Source organism: Anomalospiza imberbis, chromosome 16, assembly GCF_031753505.1.
Source record: "Anomalospiza imberbis isolate Cuckoo-Finch-1a 21T00152 chromosome 16, ASM3175350v1, whole genome shotgun sequence".
NCBI classification, from domain to species: domain Eukaryota; kingdom Metazoa; phylum Chordata; class Aves; order Passeriformes; family Viduidae; genus Anomalospiza; species Anomalospiza imberbis.
The window spans coordinates 8,971,533-8,994,762 of NC_089696.1; the positions used below are offsets into that span (position 1 = coordinate 8,971,533).

At 36.8% G+C, this 23,230-nt stretch overlaps 1 protein-coding gene across 1 annotated transcript in view; it reads left to right on the forward strand.

Annotated features, from left to right (window-relative positions):
• IQCK (IQ motif containing K) overlaps window positions 1-23,230 on the forward strand; it is a 36,100-nt gene that overhangs the window by 11,221 nt on the left and 1,649 nt on the right. The window contains exons 7-8 of the mRNA XM_068206889.1: window positions 6,941-7,025; window positions 12,852-12,963. Coding sequence (XP_068062990.1) covers window positions 6,941-7,025; window positions 12,852-12,963 — 197 coding nt within the window. The remainder of the gene's footprint in view (window positions 1-6,940; window positions 7,026-12,851; window positions 12,964-23,230) is intronic.

Genomic DNA, 23,230 nt, shown 5'->3' on the forward strand with positions numbered 1-23,230 from the left:
AAGAGAATTTATTATTATGTCCTGGATATGTCATAAATAGTTTATTGTTATTTCCTTCCAGCTATCACACTTAAAATGTAATTGATTCTCTACTTTTTGTTGGCATTTCCATTTCTATTTTAAAGGAGTTTTATTTTTTTTAACAGGATTAAGAATATATAAGAGACAATATTCTAAAAAGTGCTGGTCAAATTTTGATGGCAAGCATCCTTATCCCAACTATTTAGATGGATTTATCAGTGCCAAGCAGTCTTAATGCTTAAAAAACCACCAAAACAAAAAACCCCCAGAGGACTATTGTTTTTGTTCTATCCGGGATCCATTTTTTTTAATATATTCCATATTTGAGTATGACTTTTTTGGCTCTCCTCCAGTGCCTCCAGTTTCTTCTTTGAAGCTCAATTTTTTTTTAAAGAATAGTCAAAGCCACAATCTTATGAGCTTTACTTTCTGCGCAATCCATTTCTAAATGAGATCTTGCAGCCTACTTTTCCCTGATATGGAGACCTAAATGCTGCACTGGTTTTCAGAATTTTAAATGCAAACCTTGTACCTTCAAAATCGTTTTTGTAGGTGAAGGAGCTTGTAAAATTTGAATTTGTTTCCAGCTTTAGTGTAATAATAGCTGTGACATCTTAGTATAGGTACCTTGTCTTCCACTGAGTTCTGCATGTTACCAGTAGTGCTGACAAAATATTCCATCCCTTGGGAATCTTCAATTCCCCAAGCAGATTTCAAAAGCAATAGAAGGAGCAGCTTCAGTGCTGACTGGTAATCCCCATATCACATGCCAGACATTTCTGTTGCCTTAAAGGACAGCTGCACCTTTCAGAGGGCAGGAAAGTGGAGTTTGAACACAAAACCAGCACACATTTGTTGGGCACTTGCTGGGATACAAACTGATGTACCTGTTCCTCCGTTCGAGGCTGCTGAAAGAACCAAGTGAAGAAATAGAATTAGAGCTGGGAATGTTTTGTAATCCTATAAATATGCTAATGAGCACCGCAGTTGCCTTTTGTCAGCATTTTCCAGTGGTGTTTCTGGTTGAACTGCACTGAAGCTCAGTTGCAAGTAACCAAGCTGTGTGTACTGAGCTGGGGCCAGGGAAAGTCAGTGAGCTTTGATTATGCTCTGATCCCTCTGAAATTTTACTTTTCTGGCATAGGTAGTCTGAGTAACATGACAGCATCATTTCCCAACCTTCTTTAGCATATTAATATAAGAAATAGGAGGAAACCAATAAAAGACTGTTCCTCTGCTCCGAGAAACTGTGATATCATAAAAGCCTGTCATGTAAATTTAATAATATGATAGCATTGTTCACCATAACCCTCGACCTTACATCCAGCGAGAGAGAATGGTATATGGTATATGCACCTATGTTAGAACAAGCATAAGTATTTCCTGGCTTTTGAAGTTCAGAAAAAAAATAATTCACAAGATTTTTTTAATCTGCATTTTCTTATTTTTTATTATTTACTTGCTACCCAGTTCTGAAGGACACATTTCCTGGTTTAATCTATCTGTGTGTACCAAAACAAGTGTACAGACACAGAGAAAATAACTTTATCATAGCTTTACTGAAGTGGGCAGCTAAGATATAAATGATTACTAAATTTGGAGTAGTGGCTTTTTGCCAAATATCTGTATACACACATATATATACACTGCTTATTCTTTTTCTCCCTCCCCCAGATATTTTAACTGGGTGAAGTCTGCTGGTCTCAGCTGCCTTTACAGTTGACTTCATTGTCAGCTCTCAGATGGCCAATAGGGGTAATTTTGCACGGGTGATTGATTTTTTTTCTTTCCATAATATGCTCAGTTTCTACAGGCTGTGCTTTCTGCACACTGCTATATTTCATTGGTTTGTATCTAATCCAGCCATGTTTGGAGTATGCTTGATTTGCCTTATATTTTCTTCTTTCATTTTCTTTAATAATTTGAGCTTTACATAACATTTTATTGTAATAACAGGAAGTCCAACAAATACATCTCTGTGGATGTTATTCTGTGTGTTTCCAAGTAAAAATTGCCATTCAATTAATATGGCAGAATTCAGGTTAACAAAGGAGAAGTTTTGAAAGACTGCAGAAATTTTCTGTGTAAATTATTTATATTTTGTAGTGGTGCTTTATGGGGTTGAAGGTGTTATGGCTGTAATATCTGATGCATTTAAAAAGCTTTAATTTATGTAAAGGTTGTCAAAATGGCAATGAGAAAACTGAAAACTTATTAGTGCTTTGTGACATCTTCCTAATGTTGCTGTTGGAGCACTAAGGGGAGTTTTTCATGTTTTCAGCTTACAAAGTCTGACCCAAAGTACACAAACATCGGTGGGAATTTTCCCATTGACATGAGTGGCCTTTGGAACAGGTCCATGTTTGGTTTCCTTCAGTCCAGGCCCACAGACACTCTCACAGACTACATAAATATTGTTCCTACGAGAGAGAAAGCTGAGGCAATGCTTTGTGACTTCCAAAATGTGTGGCAAGTGTGCAAGCACAGGAGAGCTGAATTGGAGCATTAAAGTGGGCACGTTCTCCCAAGGAGAGCCTATTGAGACAAGAAATCCACTGTAATTTTCAGACAGAACTGAAGACAAAAAATTCTTGCTCTGGTATTTTTTGGCATGTTCTCATTGCAGAGACTTCTTGCTGTGCTTCCTCTAATTCCTCTGACATTCTGGTTACAAATCACCTGTTCTGCCTCAGTCTCCTGTTGGTTACATGACTCTGCCTCCCCACATAACAACTTTCTCATGTTAGTTCCACGGTGTCTTGTCTTTTCTTCATTATAAATAGATAAGCAAGTATATTAATAGTTGGTACGTGTCTAGCAGTTGAATACATATTAACACTATGGTCACTTTGATAACACTCTCAAATGTATATAGAACATTTTTAAATTCAATTCACTATTGACAGTATAAAGGACCTTTTATTTGGACAAGATGATAGAGAAGAAGAGTTCAGACTCCTGCTAACTAGCAGGAGTCACATTTTAAGATGTCTACTTGGTTGCAGTTCCTCTTTTAAGAAGTTAAAATTTCGTTATTCTCACATTTACAATCCTTCAAAAATGTACTCTCCATATAGTGCACTAAAGTGTTTTTTCTTGTCTATTGTAAGGATTTTTTTTCCTCAAATACTAATAATCTTATTCTTGTGCATTTAGATTGTTGCAAAAGGAAACTAATGATTAGGAATTTATTTCTGACTATGGAATAGTTGTACTAATACTGAAAATGTTACAAAGAAAGGTCTCGGTTCACACTCCGTTTGATCTGTGAAAATGTTCCAGGATACTTTTGTCAAGTGTCTGTGGGAATATTCCCCTGGAAATCTGAGAGGCTCATACATTGTCTGCACAATATTTGATCAATATATGTAATTAATTTTAAATAGCAGGTCAGATGAATCAGTATTTCAGTGTCTGATTGCTAATGAACCACCATTTTCCTGCTTTTTGGGTAAATGACCTTAGTAGTATTTATAAGCAGAGATTTTTGAGACATTTATTTTGTATCAAAGCAATACTTTTTCATTATTGCACACTTTTGGGGATTTGGATAGGCATCTAAAACAAAAGACCTAAAGAAGGCAGCTGTTGCTGTAGTGTTTCTAGATTCTATGATTAGGAATAAGATATACTGCAAATATGAAAGATAAGTACTTTGAGAAATTTCCAGCAGAGTTTTTTTGGTTGTTCAGACCAGCATGTGATTTTTTTTGAGTATTTCCCGAAACAAAGACTTTCTCTGAATCCTTTTTTGAAGAGTTATGTAGATCACTATGGTAATTTACTTGTGTGTCTTATATTTACCCTTATTCTGTGGTCTGCTCCTTTAGATTATGATTTTTTCAGTGACTCTGTCATTGCCTGTGTTTGTACATGATCTAAATATTCAAGAACAATTACCATCACAGTCAAGCTAAAGGTGAAGTGAATGTGGCCGTGGCCACTGTATTGAAACTTAGGAGGCCTCATCCTTTGCATTAGGGTCGCTTCAATATTTCTGGAGAAGGGCTTTCTAAAAGCAGAGAGGAACCCAGGCCATTCCATGGCTGCACCTGGAGATTCCACCCTCACCTGCACACCAGGAGCCCCAGGCATTGCTGCTCTCTGCATTTTTTCTTATATTTTGTTTCCAAGGAAGGAATCAGGTCTATTTGTAAGACACAATGTGAAGACAATCAGAGTTTCTGGGCATTAGTGTGTGGAAATGCTGCCTGAATTCAGTCCCCTTCACTGTGACTATGAACCCCCAGAGATTATTTTGTCTGTTTTGGAGACAAGAAAATGGAGGGACTCTTCTCCATTTTCAGAATTCTTTGAGAACCCCATCTTCTGTCCATGAGGAAATACAGATACATGTCTTCATTAAGAACATTCTCCAACTACATTTATTTAGTGCAAGTCTGTTTTGTATCTTCTGGGTGCGAAATTCCACTTTCATAATGTCATATAAGTAGTGAATATCTCACAGAACCAAGATCTGTACAAGTTTGCTCAGAAAGCAAGAAACATGTTTCTGGAATTTAACTTTGGTCAGTGTCTGCTTTATGCAGATTTGGTAAAATAAAATACTTCAGAAAAATCTTTTTTCTCATGCTCTTTTACAGGTGCAACTTGTGTTAAACAATACATATATATTTAAATAGATAGCACTGTTTCATGTGTGGGCTTTTAAGATTGTGCATAATCAAGGACTAAATAAGCAGCATGTAGTCAGTGTACATTGTACTGTCAGTTTGCATCTTGCAGGCATCCAGCTGTCTTCTGCCACAAATGCCAGGCTCCTCTTTCCCTTGTTGGCTGCTGAGGGGTGATTGCCTCTGCTCAGATTCTATTTTTATTTGACCTGCAGACAGCTGTGTATATTCTCCATTTATTCTCTTAGACCAAACTGGACCTGGCATGACTTCTGGTCTTTAAAGCTGTGCCACTGAAAGGATTGATGTCTGTCAGTGACTGTCATACTAAAAATTAAATCCTGTTCTTGCTTGATTTTTTTATATTGCTTTCTCAGTTTTAGTGTTGGATTATAAGCTAGACATTTTTATAATTTGAAAATGAAAGCAAAGAAATGCTAGAGTTGACCTTGCAGGTTAGGAGAAATCTCAAGTTGTTCTTTGGAGATGTACTTATTCTTAGAGAAAATTCATTGTCTTTGATATAACTGCTGTAAAATATGTAGGTCTTCCTGTGATTTTCCCTAAGTTTTGGTTTTCAAAAAGATCTAAAATAGAACAGAGGATGAAAGTCTATCAGGGAAACCAGCACAGTCCAACTTCAGATTTTTAAGTCTGATTATAAGAAGCTGTTATCTCAGGAAGTCTTGCTTGTCCAGCACTTATGATTTCCCCTGAGCAGGAGAAATGCTAATTAATGTTCACAGAGCTAAGACAGTTTATCTGAATGGAGAGACTGCTTTCTATTTTTGCCTTATTTCAACTTTTCCAAACAGACCAAGGTTTTACTTCACATTAAAATAAATGTAGGCCAAAACCCAACTGACATGATGATGAGACCAATTTAGCTGAGTACACAGAGTGAACCAGTGGAGTCAGTGTAGCATTAGATAAGAGCTAAGGCTGTGCTCCAAGTTGAAATGCTCCTGCAGTGAAGACAAGCCCTAAGAGAAAGACGTCAGAGAGCATAGGCAGCTTACTAGGGCAGAGACTAATATGAATGAAATTAAGTGAAAGGAAAATGTAAGCTGTCAAGCCTCCTAGCTTGGGCTGTAATATGCCATAAATAAATTTCCAAAAGATATTGCAGCATTTTAGCCAGAAAATATAAGACTGCATAAATAAATAGCTTGTTATTGATGGGCTTTGCAGTGTGTTTATAATAGAAATACTATAGGTCATGTTCCTGCATGGGCTGTGTGTGTCTGTAGGTGGGTGCTGCATCCAAATTCATCATGTTGTGTTCTTCCAAGTCAAGGCTGTGTTCAGTCTGTTCCCCATGCAGGAGAGTGGCTCTTGGCAGCCATTCCAATGCTGTGCCAAGTCTTCTCTTTAGAACTGGTGTTTTCATGAGTTGCAGTGTTATTACGCTGTAGTTCTTTGGCTGCAAATTACATTTCTTATAAAAGAACGTATAGAAACAAATTTTGTTTTGTCCTTTCCAATGGATGATTTCTTTTTTATCATTGTGTCTGAGAAATACATCAACGCCCATAGAAAATGGCTTTTGGGAAGCAAGGTTTGGTATAGTAATTTGAGGTTTTGCTAGTGATGGCTGAATTTAATTACTAGCTTGTTCCCATTAAAATTGGTAGCAACAGAATCACCAAATGTGCTTTCAAGCTACCATATATTTTGGCTGAAAATGGTTGAGTTCACAAATGTATTACATTCTTTTATCACCAAAAGAAAGTGTATATGGTATCAAAACTAAAATTTCAGCATTTTAAGAAATTGTTTAAACATTTCTAAACATGGATTCATGCTGTGCAGATATGATAATCATTATTTTTCAGCACATTTTAATTTAAAGTGGCACCATAATGTAAATGAATGTACCAAGATGTGTTTATATTCTGTGTACTTCATGTAATAAACATTTACATCATAAGTCTGTTCATTGTTGCACACACACTAAAACCTTCCCTGCTTTACAAATGACAGACTGCTTCCCTTGCCCACCTCCCAAACCTTACCATAATAGGGGGAGTTTGAAATACATGTAGAAGAATAAGAAAGATGACTGTGCTTGATGTGCCATTTGTAAATTATTGTTTTAAGAAGGAATTCTCGTAATGTATATAATAATATATTTGTAAAGGAGACATTCTTTGTGCATTTTGTTTTCAGAGCCACAAGAAGCTATCTTTCAGGCTCCTGAACAACATTTCTCTTCTTGATAAAATATACTGTTAGGGAAGAAAGTGTTTTACATTAATAGGCTGTCTGTTAATTTTTTTTTTAAGTCCTAGACCAGCAGTTCCTCTATCTCTGCTTCTATCAGAAGAAGAAGCAAGCATACTAATTCAGTCCTTCTGGAGAGGTTATCGGGTAAGAGTAATCTATAATTATTTTGCTTGATGTTGAAAACTGTAGAACTGTGAAGGCCCCGGGGAAAATCCTTACATAAATTTTAAGTAGGGGATACTATAAATAGCTGCAGAGACCCCTATGGTTCATTGGCTTTGGATGTTGCTCTGCCTTATGCCTAGTGACTACAATTTTTTCATAGGTATTTATGCTGATATAATCTCACTGGTTTCCTCAACAACACAAAATCCACAGAAATTCGATTTTCCAAAGTACAGTTAACACTGAACAATTTTCTTTCTTTAATTGAAAGCTACTTTGAGTAGTTCTCAAGGATGGAGTGTTATTTTGCTTCATGCAGGGATACGTGAGTGAGTGTGGAGATGCATGAGAAGGATTGGTGAAGTCTGTTGAGAAATAAAAGCATACAGAAAGAAAGGACAAGGAACTGAGACCAAGAATGAGACAAGAGATTTATGAGAGGCATGAAGACTGTTGTTCAAGGAAAAGGGAAAGAAATGACAAGCAGATGTTTTAAGGCTCACTAGTAACACAGCACTAGTGCCATTCCCAGTTTAAGGGGGAAGAGCAAGGTGCATAAAATAAATGCAAAGAAAATTGTCCAATGCTATTATTTTGGAGACTAACAGCCATGCTAACCCTAGGATACTAAATAAATTATTTTGAAAGTCCTGAACAAGTTCTATCAAATATATTTTTTAAGAGCTCTAATACCTTCACATTTCAGGAAGAAATGGACTTGAAATACAGGTGACTCTGGTGATGAAGAAATGTCTTTGACTTCCTTTATCAAAACTTAAGCTTCTAAGTAGCCTCCAGATATAGCAGCAATTTTGTTGTGGTGGACAGTGAGACATCTCTGGAGGTCAGGTGTTCTTTAAATAACAATAGTTTAAAACACTCTCTGTTAAGTTCTCTACTATTTTTAACAAGCATGAATATATAAGTGGTTCCTATAATGTGCTGTGCAGCCAAAGACAATGAAATACCTTGAAATGTTCTTCTTGACTGATGGATTTTTGTGACTCTTTCTGCTTGTTTGTTTTCCATTATTTTCTTTTTTTGAACAGAGACAGCATTGGCACTAACATTAATTAGCACTGACAGTATCCCTGCAGGCATCCTTACAGTGGGGGCAACCATTATCCAATAACAGCTATGTTTGCTGAACACTGCAAGGTTGCTCAGATATCTTCTGCTTCTCTGAAAGCTTGTGAAGGGCACAGTCCTTCCTTGCATAGATGAACTTCACGATTTTCACACTGGTATTTATCATTCTAAACCAATTCCCAGAAATGAGAGAGAAACTCTAGCTATAAAAGGTAGGAGACATAAAAAATAATTCAGGCTATAAAATTAGCTATTAATGTTTTACCTTATTCGAGGTGAAAGAACATGGGGTTTTAAAAATTAAAAATTGCAATCAGAATATAAAATAAAAACCATTAGTAATGAACTGCTGCATAGGGCAATGTGTTATCCTTGGGCTTGCAGATTAATAGAACACTAAGCTTAAATGGGATTTCATCACATTAATGATAAGTATGTTATGAAAAATTACGAAAGAATTCAGATTATTTGCTTTTAAAATAAATAGCCCAGTCAGCTAACGCTGATTTAATGTTAATAGCTGATAACTGAATACTCACAAATAATGTCTTTTTGCATTCTAAAGATATTTTTGTGTCAAAGTTTAAGCCATTTTCTGAAGTTTTTCATTAAAACTTGTTTTTTAATTCAGAGGATTTAGAACTTTGAAATTCTGCTTTTGAAATAAAAATTTACACAGTGTGATAAGACTGAATAATTAAACATGAGCACACAGATATGTGACACTGATGGAGAGACAGGGTACTAAATCCTTGGTCTTCTAAGACACGTTTTCTATGGATTGAGACAATTTTTTTAGGTACTTTCTTGCCCATATTGATTTAGGCAGTAGAGTTTATCTAGTTATATAACTGACTGAGCATCAGTCTTCTCTTGATACTTCACTTGTTTCTGCTACCTCCAGCTGTCTGAGCATGCCAGTATCAAAAACACATGACAAAAAAATGCAAAAATGGTTCAGGCAGTAAAGGTTTTTTCTATGTGATGGGGGAAAAAAGCTATAGATACAGAATCTTGAGAACTCTGATAATAAGGCATGATCAAAACAGTAAATTCATCCTTATCTGCAGCACATTCAGAAAAACACTTGTTTAATTGTTGTAGTAATTAATGGCTGCCATCAACCAAGTCCTTGCTACAATCTTTCATACAAAGACATTGATGGGCACTCTGACAATTATTTCAAGTTTAATCAAGAACTGAATTCCACAACAAATAGCAGTGGAAAATGGAGCTGCTGAGTTCTCTGAGGCGATCTCAGAAAGGGGGACATCATCTTGAGAGGGCTCTTTGAGGGCCAGGAGGAGCACTCAAGCAAGACTTGAGACAGCTTTGTCATCAGAATTCTTCATTTTCACTTTCCACCATCCTTTTTTTATTGAGGTTCCATTCATCTGTCACAGGCCAAGGCAGTATTCAGCTAGGTGTCAATGTTCCAGGCACTTTTCCAGCAAAATATGGTACATTCCTTCACCCCTCTACTGCAGATTCTTTGCTTAGTGCCATTTTTTAATGGGATCTTTTTAATCTTTAAAATTTGCATAACTATTCCAGACAAATAGAAATTTTTCCTTTACAGAATTTCCTGTGATGTCTGGGGGTGAACCTTTAGTGTTGTCCTTATCTGTTGTGCTACATGTTCTCACCTAGCACTGAAAGCATGGGGTTTTGGACTAAATCTTGTAATATCTTAGAGGTGAAATTGGACAGCATTATGTAAACATTCAGTGTTATTTTATACTAAACATACTCTGAGTAAAAGCTGAAGATAAAAATGTTCCAATTTTGCTTTGTATCTTGCCAGGTGTAGTTGTGCTTTTGCTATCACAGTTTATATTGCTTTCCAGCAAGCTGTGGCTACCAGCAAAGGCTTTAACCCAGAAGGTCACAAATATTCCCTGTTATTCACAGCCAGTGTAGGAGTGAGCTCTCCCTTCAAAGCTAAGACCCCTCCAGGGCTTCAGGCAGTGCTGGTCTGCAGGAGAGACATGTCAGTTCATTAGACAAGATTCTGGACTGTCTCTGTATTTGCCTGGAGATTTTGCTGCTAAGTCACGGCTTTTTCATCATGCTAGCATTGCACTCTGGTTTCAAAGCAGAAAAACTTTCTAAGGCATTATCAGTAGTCTAAACTACATTATAACTATGCTGAACTATAATCTATTAAGCATATTTGGAACTTTTAAATGTATTTTGTTACATTCCTGTCACCTGTTTTACTGCAGGTGGCATATCTGTGTTCTTTTTTCCTTTTTTTGGTCACTTTTCTAAACAGACACTTTGTTCTGGGAGCTCATTTTACTGCTTGGATTTAATGCTGACTTTGGAGTATTTGAGTATCTGACTCTGCTTTATCTCAGAACTCTGTATTTCACTGGGTGTTTCACTGCACTGCCATTGTTTTATTTGCTTAGGGAGACTATACAGAAGCTACTATACTTGCCTTTTATCTTTTAACTGTTAGGAATTGTTGTCTTTATTTTCAATATACAGAGACAGCTGTGGCCCTGTCATGGGCCAAAATACAGGTCTTACACAGCTGAAGTTGTAAATGGACACATCACGTTCAGAAATTTTGTATTTACATATAGAGGTAGTAATTTCTCTATCTCCCTGCCTCTTGCACTTCTGTCATTTATATACTTGTGTCCCATAAGCATTTCTTTAACCCTTTCCTGTTCAGACAAACTGACTCCATATAATAAGGAATTATTTTGCTTATAAAACCATACACGGCTTCATAAAAGAAAAAATGTCTCTTGCAAGCCTAAATAAATTATCCTGTGTTTAGATTATATATTTCCAAATAGTATTTGATGAGTGTAATAGAAAATTATCTCTTTTTTTTTGTATAGCTGAAGGTGTCACTAGTATCTGTAACTTCTTTAATTTTTAAAATTTCATAGAAACCTTGTAAGAAGTCCTTGTGACTTTTATAGAAGATACAACAAAACTATATCAGTATAATGGAATATTATTGGAGGTCTAAGATGTATCTGATCTCAAGTCACTGAGCAAAAGTCTTGTCTGTTTTTATTGATCGAGTAACCTTGTATTGTATTTCTGCTCTGCCAGTGCACTGTCTGAAACATAGCAAGTTATCTTGTCCTAAGTGGATTGAAAAGTGCTATGGGAGTTCAGCTACTGTTTACTGCATTCTTAGATGCAGCACAGAGGAGGAATCCTGGGAGGAAAGAATACTTTTGATAAATAATTTAAACTGTTTTCTTTAAGGTTTAGGGTTTTTATAACTAGTGGAAAACTAAGTTGTGCTCTTTTGCTCTTTATGTGTCTTAGTAAAGTGGGAGAAAATCAGAGTGTAATGGAGAAGAGCTTATAATAGAGTTCAAGTCACAGAGCAAACTCTTCACCATATCCTGTAAGAATTCAAGATGTACAATTTTATTTGGAAATGTTCTAGGGAACTAAGTAGTTATCTTCCTGCAAGCAAAAATGTCTCCAGGAGAAACTGAACTTATTGCCGCTTGTTTCTACCATGTTGTTCCACTTCAGACTGAATTACTAGGACATTGAACCTTAGAATCATGGAATGGTTTGGGTTGGAAGGAACCTTAAGGACCATCCATTTCCAACCCTGCTGCCATGGGCAGGGACACCTTCCCTTCCACCAGAGCAGGTTGCTCAGAGCCCCATGCGACCTGGCCTTGGACACTGCCAGGGATGGGGCAGCCACAGCTTCTCTAAATGTAGTCCTGAAGCATAATGACATTTTTATATGTAACATTTAAGGAAAAAACCCCAAACACCAGAAACTGCATTTTAAAAATAATTCTACTACAATTTGAGTATGACTTGAAGATAATAATCCTCAGTGTCTAAGGTAATGCTGGCATGTCCCTTTCCACTGCTGTTGAGGACAGGATTTTGTGCGCTGAAGGCAGTAATTGTGTGAATGCCAACCATAGGCAACACACTGCTAATTAATCAAATCCTGCTTACAAGTGTAAGTAGCAGAGTGGTAAAAGCTGTTGATGCAGAGCTAGTTCACTTCTATGTTAGTAGGAACTACATCAGTACAAAAACAATGCTAGAAAAATTCAGCTTACATCTAAATGAAATCAAGGCCTTTGACTGTTGTAATTTTTTTTGTGGAAGCAGAATTATGCTTTTCATGGGGTGATTGACTGACAAAGAATAGATACCAGGTAATGCAGTCCAATTACTTTAAATAACAGATTAATGGCTCTCCTGTTTGTGAAAATTGTGTGGGTGGGATTGCCAGTCAGCCTATTTGCAGCTGATGGCAGGTGTGAATCAGGTTGATGGAATAAATTTTCTTCTGCATGACCCTTCACACTCCTCTTCTGCTCTATTATTTTGGTCAGTGGGTTGATTTTATAGTGTTATGCTTTTCTAAAGACACTAATACCCTTCAGCATAAGGCTTTAAATTTTAATTAACTCAAAGAATTAGCATCTCACTGCAATCTCATTCTCAGGAGTCCTTGGTAATCAAAGTGGTCCCCTAATAGACATATTTATGTTTTCAATTGGATTTGTCAATTATGTGGATTTTATTTCTGTGTAAGCTGGAAACTGAAAACCTCTGGGATTTTGCTTTTACCTTAGGCCCAGCAAAGAGGATGGCTGTCACATATTTGCCTAGCCACAGCCTTGTGAAAAAAAATTGTATCCTCATCCTGGATAACACAAATGTATATAATTTTTGTTTACTTTTCTGATTCCCCTTTCACAGGTTCGTTGTGATAGTGAAATACAAGAGCTACGTCAGTGGCAAAAGAAGCTGAGAGAGGAGAGGCACATTAATGAGGTAGTGAAAAAATTCTGGGCTAAACAGGAAGCCAAAGGTAAGTGAATTCAATTGTGGGTTTTTTTTGGTTGGTTGGTTTGTTTTTTACGTTGTGTTGAATTTTTATACTTTGAGTTGTATTAAAAAATAGGTCACACAGTAGGACACTAATCCTGAGAAAGAAGGTAATGTCTGGTGGAAATGCTTGGCTGTTTCTTTACAATCAATACTCATTCTACTTGAGTTGCCTGTGCAGCTGAAAGTGACAATGGAAAATACAATATAGGGCCTAAATTCAATATTTTTGGAAAACTATGACAATTTGCTGGCACAGTATTTTCTAGGGCATGATTAGACACCTACCAGCTACTCATCATGTAAAGCTGATTTTTACCAGATGGGTTGTAGTACAGTTTTTCTGAACTGTGGATTTCTATCTGGTAAATATTCTATTGGCATTTTCCTGTAGTTATTTACAGCAGAATTTGCTCTGTACAGTAATTAAAAAAAAAAAAAAAAGAAAACAAACCCAAACAACCTAAAAAATTGCCAAGGGAAATAAGGCCAGATTGCTTCAAGAACTGGCACTGTAATGTGTTATTTTTTTTATCCTGTTTGTGGACAAGGCTTTACTGACAGGCCAAGTTACCATTCACTTAAGCACACAAATAATAATGATCATCAAATTATGATTACTTGCTCAGCCTCTTTGTCTGCTAATGCAGGACTCACCGGCTCCTCAGCCAGTCTGCATTTTCCCACCTCTGTGGCTGACTGAGCCCTGATCCATGTAGGAAGTGACCTCCACACCCATGGCAGGAGCTGAGGAGGTGTGAGGTTGCTCAGCTGGGGTGTTCAGGTGTGGAAGAGAGGGAAGTGATGTGGTAGCAGTCAGCACTGTGTGCCCTGCAGTCTGATGGCACTGTCACAGCTGTGCTCTCATGTGGCATTCACATTCTCTGGACAGAGAGACATAATTCTGTCTGTCAGGAGAAGCACAGAGAGAAGAAGAGAAAACAATCTTTATCTCTGCTCCTTTGTTTTCCCCATGTGGAATGTGGTGTGGAGATTGTTTACCTGCAGTGATTGCTGGGTTGGATCCTGGTGAAGGTTGTTAGGGTTCAGTGACCAGTGGGATCCACCTGTGGCTCAGGCTCTCAGCAGAGAGTCACGAGTTTGTTAGTTAGTGGATAGATAAGTAAAAATAAGTATGTGGAATAGTACAGTATCTCTTTAAATAGTATATTAATGTAATATAGTAGAGTTTTAATAAAGCAATCCTTTAGCCTTCTGATCTGGAGCCAGACAACCTAATTTCTTCCCTGAGCCAGGGTTTGCTGCATTTTACTGTAATGTCACATGGCCAATCTTTGCCCTGAACTACAGGACAGTCATAAGTGTTGGTGATAGGAGTTTTGTTACGAGGGCTCTGTAGATTCTTCAAACATTTATTTATATTTATGTTGCAGTTTTAATCTATGAAATATCAGGTTTTATTTACCAATCCTTGAAATTGCCTGAGGGATATTTTATAGCTGAAAAGAATTAATTCTGAGGAATAAAATCATATATCACAACAGGGAAAAACTGTGTTTATATGTGTTTGTATATATGGGTTGTTCATATGCTGTAAGGGCAGTCAAATTCTTGGTTTTAGTAGCTTAGACCTAGAAGATTAAATAATGTAGTAACAGTGCACAAAAAATTATGAAAAGATAAAATCAGTAAGACATTGTCTTCCAGCAGACTTGACTGACACAGGAAGAAAATTTTGGCAGAGCAACCGATTTTCTTCAAGTGGGATTTCATAGCCTCTCTACTACAGTTTATTCTGAGTTGGTAAAAAGTTGTAGGCATCTTTTCTTTTTAAAAGAAAACACGGATATGTCTGGCTTTAAGTATCTCAAAACAGTGAATTCAAATTTTCTAGCATAAATTTTTTCTCATTATAAATTTAAAACATAAAAGAAAAAATAATAATTTTTTCTCTTTGCAATACATAGTTAATTCTGTCAGTGTTAATTGTTGGAAAATTGCATTTCTGGAGATAATGATAGAGGTTGAGCTGCAGGCTTGCTAATGCCTTTTAAGTGATTGCAATTTAATGTTTGTGGCTGTTTTCAATTTGTTAATATTTTTATCATCTCATCAAGGCATGTTTTTTCCCACATTCCATTGTCCATGATACCAGTAAAAGTTAGAGATGCATGTTTCCCACTTCTAAGAAACAAATCTATATATTACAACACACCAATGTGAAAAAGGATTAATAAGATATTAGATGATTACACAGTCATAGTTTGCAGTCTTCATGCATCTAAAATTTTAAAAGGGGAAATTACAAGTTCATTTTCACAGGACAAGGTGAACCCATTCTCAGAATACTGCAACGAAGAAAAATAGGGGCTAAGGGTGGACTGTGTCATTTGACAGTTCAATTGATTAAAAAACTTCTGTGTCTGAAGAAATTTAATCTTCCTATAAACTATACTTAAGTTGTTTTGGAGACTTATGTAGTGATAAGACTTCCTCTGCCAATTGTTTCTAAAGGAAAAACAAATTTCCTTTTAATCACTCTCACAGAGCTTTCCTGTCATCAAAACATTTATTTTAGGACTCTAGGACACACAGCTGTGTCATCACATCAAAGAAAGATGCAAAATTACCCCTTTTCAATTTTTTTTTTCTTAAACCAATATAAGTTTATATTGCTAATATCACATCAGCTTTCAATATTATCACACTGTTTCTGTAATTTCTTAACTGAGCTCTGCTAAGTTAATTTAAGAGTATCCACACATCAAATAGCCTTGGGGCCCAGACAGATGGCTATTTGGAAGCAGCTGTACTAGTTGGAGAAGTTACTGTCCAGGGGTTTTCATTATCAATCTCAGCTGTGATGCCATAATTAATTTTGTTACTGCTCCAGCTGCTCTTTTTTCTGCTCTTATTATCCTGCTGTTTATTAGTGTCATTAAACCCTATTTCACTGTAAAGCCAGCAAGGTTAGTTTAACTGCTTTTACCAGTGATTCCATCCAACCCAGCTGACTTTGTGCTGAAGTGGATTGTGAACACTCACACAATAATGAATAGCATAACACAACTACTTTTTAACCTTGTCTTTCTAGGCATTTGGTGTAACTGAATTCATTAATTAATTCCCCTTTAATTAAACCACTAGACTGTTTGTATCAAGCAGACAAAGCATTTGTTGTTACTAAAACCTCAGATATCACAAATAAAGCATTAAGATGCATGGTCCAAAAAAAAGTAGCATTTTTAAGTAGATACAGCATTTTATTATGAAATTAACCACATTAGGAAAAATAATGAAGGATCTCTTTAATTTGTATATAACTAATTCTGTTTATTAGATGCAGTAAACAGTGTTGAATCTAACTGTAGGGGATGAATGGTGAGCTGCCAAATAGCTTTTAGAAAATGATGACTCGAGCAGTAATGTGACTCTATTGACACTACTAGAAAGATCAGCATACCTTCCATGGAAATATCAGCCAAAGACTCGGTTAATGTGAGCTAACAGGCAGAGTCTGCTTTGTTGGGATTTTCAGCACAATGAAACCTAATTGCAAGGGTATGTTCTAGGTAAAAACAATTTTATGAAAATTGTAAATGATTTGTATATGATACTTTAAAAAAGATAGTAAGAAGACATTAGAAATGTAAATGGATTGTAATTAACAAATCCAAAGTAATTCTTCACTTATTTTTTGGGTTTCAGAAAGTGTGTTAAAACATGTCTATTAATTTTGAAACGAACAGCTCAGTTTTCATTAGAACTACACCAGAATGAAATACTTCTGGAGGGTCTTTTCTTTTTCCAGCTGAGACCAAAAGTCTCGTTTTTATGGAGTGATCCAGCCACGTCCCCATTAAAAAGGCAGCCCTGTGCTGCCTCGGCCAAGGCTGCTGCCATGCTCCCCTGCCTTGGCAGGGGCACTGGTGGCTTCACAGAGGCTCCTCTGCTCTGCTCTGCTCTGCCACCCCTGGGAGGCTTTTCTGCTGGCTCAGCCTGACCATCCCACCGACAGCAATGACACAGCCGCTACATCCAGAACGAGGGATACCGTGCAGGAGTGATGCAGGGGAGGAGAAGTGCCCCTCTGTGATGGCCACTTAGTGTCAGAGGAGCTGCTGTGCCCTGGGACGTGGCCCACTCTCTAAAAACTCTGCATGGTTTTAGGCAGGGCTGTGAGGGTGCCTCATGCAAACCACTGCTTCACCCCCTGCTTCACAGCATGAGAAACTTTCCGATTTGTTCCTGTGAAGTTCTTTAGTCTTCTCTCAGTCCATCTTTTATACTCTTTACCATTAGTTTTGCCAAATGCTCTAGGATAGAAAGTGTGAAAACTGCATGAGGATTACTTTATGCATTAATAGCACCTTGCAGCACCATTGGCCTCTTAATGCATATGCTGGCAAAATTTCTTTTTGAGTGCAAAGAAAAAAGTGAGTTTCCTTCAGCATGTATCCAGGATAATAAAGCTACAGCATTCTTGGCTGGCATTTTATTTGCTATACTGCTTCACTGCTGTGTAAAATTACATTCCAGAAAATGATCTATATTTAAGGTATGACAGTCCTTACTCTGAACAATTTCAGACTGAAAATATAGAGATAAGCATAACACTTAAGACTCAGTTTAGTGGCTCACAGCTTTAGACTTGAAGGGAGAAGGAATTTTCTCTAATATAGCACAGCTGATGGGATAAACTTGTTCCACAATTTTTTTCAGAATTAAAATAGTTTGCTTTTTCAGAAAATACAGTTAATTAAAACTCAACCTCCAGAGAATGTGAGTAAATAGCAGATTTTGGTTCTGAGCACTGTTTTGTGCAGATTTAGTACCGATGGAAAAGCACTGGAATTGAAGAAGTGTCTGTCCTAAAATGAAAGGAATTTGAAAAATATTTAAACTTTTTAATGAAAATACCAAACTCTTCATTCATCACTTATGTGACCAAACACTCTGCTGACACTTTTGCAGTGGTTACTTCTCTGCTGTTGGAAAGACCATTGCTGCTGTTACACAAACAGTACTTTCAGCTATATTATGTCCTAAGGGAATTTTTTCTTGTTCTTATCTGCATTAAATTTGTAAAATTTTAGTTTTAAAAATCAGTATTCTTAGGGAAAATAGTAAAAGAAAAAAAATATCCCTGGGTTTATGGCAATACCAATTGTGACCCTGTTAGCTGGCAGGTCTTATAAATCAACCATAGACTGGGCTTTGCAAGGCACTTGTGTAATAGAGAGGGCACAGTGTGTGGAAAATGTACTTAAATCAAAATAAGATAGAAAGTAATCTTCACAGCAGGTGAGGGGGGTGATTTCCAGATACAGGAGGGAATATTCTTTTATATTCTATTCAATTCTCAAGCTGTATTTTTTCCTTTGGCAGTAGAAGTTATTACTTACCTATCTGGAGAGATTTTAAAAACACTTCTTTCATGGCAATAATCTTTTCCCTTGGGTATATGCATGCAGCAATCCTCTGAAGAACTCAAAATGGAGTTGTTCTGGAAAGTCCTTGCAAATATGAATGAGATACAAGGGAGAACAGGCTGCATATTTCTGGTGCTAGAGCAGGAACAGATGCATAGTGTCAAGAAGCAAAGAAATGCAGTCACTCACTCCTTCTACAGCTGTGATGGCTCCACCTGAACCATGAGGAAGGATTCAAAAGCTTTAATATCAAGTTAAACTGAACAGGGGAGGTCTAGTCTGCATACCTTTGAAGGATGCCTGTATGAAATCATATCACATCAAAGCAAAATTAATTGGAGAAGGGAAAAATGTTAAATTCAGAACCCAGAAAAAATGGCTACACTGTGAAATTTCTTTAAATTCATTCCATAAATATCCTTATTATTGGGGCCATAAATGAAGTTACAACCACATGCATGTTTGTAGGACCGAGTTGTTTCCCAAAGAAAATATTGAAAAGAGGATATATTTACAAATGGGAAATCTTACACTAGGCTTAAGATAATATTTAAAATTACTGCAGGTAATAATGTTGGATTAGGAAAAGGCATACTCTGAATAGCTAACGGATTTCTTAAAGACTGCATCTCTGTGGTTTATTTAGGAAAATTCAGGCCTGTAAAATGTAAGGAATTAATTAGTTTTATGTGAGAGTTTCTTTTTTCCCCTGCCACTTTCACCAAGGGTGGTTGAAATAATTGAGGAAGATTTTAAACAAAATAATTTGTTTCTAATTTCATCTGCCTTCATTTTATTGCAGCTGTAATTCTTTAATTAATTTCATAATGGAATTCTTGTGATGACCTCCTCATATTCCATGATTTTACACTTTTAATCTGTTATATAACAGATTTATATACACACATATATATATTAAGCTCTTACATGTTGAATGTATTTTTTCTAATAATTTGGTTTCAGACTAAGCTTTATAAACAGGTTAAAAGTGGAAGGCTGCTTGCTGTCACTAGGACGCTGCACTTAAAATAATTTCACTCTCCTTTTTTTTAAAACATGACTGTATTTACAGGTATTTGGTTTTTTCTTTCTGAAAGCAAAAGTGCTGCAGTCAAAATGGTTTTAAAGGGGGCATATACATAATTGCTTTTGATTTAAAAGCACATGTGTAAAATTCAACTTACATAGAAAAAGACCTTAAAGTTTCTTTTTTTTTTTTTTTTTTTAAGGAGAAAAAAAAAAAAAAGAAAATCAAAGAACAAAGCAGTACCGAAGGCTGAGTATGTGCTGGTGGTTTTCATCAAGCTTAATTCAAAATGCTTGAGATGTTTTGAAAGTTTAATCTTGGCACTAACAGCTGAGAATGTAGTGATAAAAGTCATAAGACTCATAATACAGAATCCAATTTATTGGTCCACACCCTGGACTCAGACATCTTTGAAAATTTATAAAGATTACAGTAACATTTAATTTCTGAAACTATGTTGGGAATGTTTGAAAAAATAAAAAGGAAATATGACCATTTAGATAAACTACAGCACGTGATCTGAACTGTGCTTGCACAGGCACAGCAGTGGGCCTGTGAGCACAAGTCTGAACTAATCCTCCAGTACCAAAGATTATTTTCACTCATCACTCTGCAGTTGTTAATAATCATCTGTAATGGGAAAAAAAAAGGAAAATTGCAATTTGGTGATTTTTCTGTGACTATATAAACTTTTTTTTTTTTAAAGAGAAGATAAATTCTTCATGGGTTCTGCAATCTTCTTAGGTTTTTTCCTACTTTTAACCTTAAAAGTGAAAAACATTGGAGCATTTTTATTGAAAATGCTGCTGGTGTTTTTTATAAGCCATTTAGATAAGCAAACCCCAAATTTCTATTTATAACTATGAGATGTGTTAGAAGCCTCGAGAAAAGGCTGTCACCAGCTGAAAAATAAAGCCTCCAAACAGTCCTGCAGCAAAACAACATTTGAAACTCTTGGTTAAAATGAAAGAAGGGGGGAAGTGGGGCAGGGAAAGAACGACCAGGAGCTGTTAGTGGAGTGCTGAAATAGGACTTGGGGAATACAAAGAAGTGTCTGACAGATTGCAGAACCCAGGAGCTTTTCTGATGTAAAAGTCTGCTTTCTTACCTGATGTTTTGTTTTAGTCTGCACAAGAGTTTCAATTGGGTAACCTCACAGAACCTATCACATTTTGCAAGTTGGAATCGTGTCAGAAATAAGAGGGGCTAATGGGTATAAATGCAGTTTTCCCAAAGCTGCCCAGCAAAACTGGAATTCTGGGTTTCTGCCCATGTTGGTTTCTGCCTGTAAATCCCCAAATGCTTTTAGCTGAGGACCTGCCACTCTGGGATGATTTCTATTTCTGGTCAGTTCTTTCTGTTTTCATCATTCTCTTTTTCTATCTTGAGTATTTACATTGAAATCTGCATTAATCAGATGCTCTGGAAATGTGCTGGTTGCCTTCATTCTGGATTTTCTTCTCAGTCCAGGGTTGTGTTCCATAAACTGTTATGTTTCTGTGGCTGTCTCTTCATAAATCTCAGGTCATTGAATGATTTGGAGGACACTTGGATACTTTTAAATAATAGTCTCCAGTACATTTCTGTAGTTTTTTCTCTCCTAACTCAGGTATTGATGGCTGTTGTTCATCTACTCCAATACTTGTTCTTCCCATATTTCTCTTCTTTTTGTACACCTTGAATTGTAAAAATGCCATTCAGATATATTCTAATGAATTCTGAGGCTTCCTGTCAAAATATGAAGAAAGCAATGGTGCATTGCACATACTAATTCTGCTAGAGATCTTTCAGCCCATATTTCCCATGTGCATCACTGAATGTTGGTGTTTGGAAGTCTCCTGTATGTCAGCTCTTGCTTTGCTAATTTGATCCTAAGTGATTTTAAAAATGCCCTAAAACTTTTTTGGTCTCTACAGTCATGGAAGCAAGACTAAGCATTTGGCAAACTCTGCTCCTGATTTGGAGAATTAGCTTTGTCCTGTCTCTTTTAAAAATCCGTTTTGCAGAAGCCTCTTATGCTGAGTGATCCTCTAACAGTTCCATTTCAGATTTATGACTTAGAGGAGTGTCTATGGGTAGGTATAATTTCCATTAGTTTGGTTAATGTATCTGTATTCAGTAGATCATTTCCCTATCACTAGTGACTGAATATTTCCTGGAGTGAAAGGTTTCACTAATAATTGTATACAGGCAGACTTCCAATAGTAAGAGGCTAAAATTATAAACACTTTATGAAAAAACTGTCTCTTTAAAAGTCAGGTCTTATTTCAGTAAGATTGCTCGTGGCTCCAATTTCATGTTCAGGCTTCTTTGGCATTTCATTGGAGGCTAGGGTGAAACTCCTTTCTATATATATATTTTACACTAAGTCCCTGCTAATAAGTTATTCCAATAGATTTTCTTTAATGGATTTTCATCTTCTTATAGTCTGAGTCTATAGTATTTTTCATTACTGTTTTCAACTGTTTCAATTACTAAATGTAGTTCTTAGAGTTCTATGGAGAAGAAGGGCGCTCTTTATAGAGTGTGGGAGCACAAACCTTTCCTAAGCTACTTTCACAAGCCAGTTGTGTTATACAGTAGTGTCCAAAGTAGGCCACAGTTTATTCACTGTTATGCTGGAACGACCAAGTGTCAAACCAAAACATCAGTCCTGTACATTAGGATGAGGGAAAATGATGTCTGCCATCGAAATTAGATGATTAGGGTGTTTGAACTTATTGCTTAAATAAATAGGACAAAATTCCACTCCAAATATTGCAGATTTTTGAATTTTCCCTTCCCAGATACATTCCAGTGCTTCCTTAATCCATCATCTGTGCCTCAGCATTGCAGCACAGACATGAAAAACTACATCAAATGAGCTGCATTCCCAAGGAACGTGGCAGACCAATAGTAGACAACTTTATTGTAGTAGGAGTAGCAGGTCAAAAATAGCAGATAACAGTTGTCCTCCTCAAGAACACCCCCAGCTCACCTCCAAAGAAATTAATCACCATCCCCACTGGTGCTTATTACTGTAGTGGTGGCTGTAAGTGTCCTGTGATTTAGAACATGCATGTGACTAAAGCATAGTTAATCAGGTTTTCTGACTATGAAAAAAATAAGGTTTTTCATAGTCAGGTTTTCTGACTATGAAAAACTGTTCTGATAGGAGAAACCATATGACCTATTCAGGTAGAAATACCAGTACTAGAAGAAGTAAGTGAGATGTGAGATTTAATTTTTGTCTTAACTCACACTGTTACAGCACTTAAGGGCCTCAGTTCCTCTATGTCTCAGGATTTCAAACAGGAGCTGATGTTTTAAAAGTATTTGAAATACTGATCATGCTGCCATGAGCATGATCTTGTTATTTAATTCTAATATTGTGCCTCCTTGAATTAGGCATTCTCTGTAGATAATTTTCCTACATTCAGTCACACAAACATCTTGGGATTTGAAGTGCTTGTGATTTTCCTGAATCCAGCTTTCTGTGAGAACAGTTTTCTTGGCACTGCCCCGAGACTGGCCGCAGCGCGCTGTTGCAACCCCCACTGTGTAAATGGCATCGTGGGGCAGTTTGTTCTGCCCACTTACATCCCTACACCTTTTCCCAGCGTGCAGGAAGTCTCAGCAGAGCAGAGGGGATGGTTTCCATTGCAGCAGAATCGTAGCTGTGATTCCCACAGTGGTGGGAGCGGGCCCTGCGTGACTGCACACGGTGACTGCGGGCACGCAGAGATGGAATGGGAACCGTGCTGCTCAAGGTCAGATTTTAATAATTTTTGAAGTGCACTGAAAACTGAAATGGGTTTCTTGCTCTGTGGAAAGAATCATAGGACTTCTAG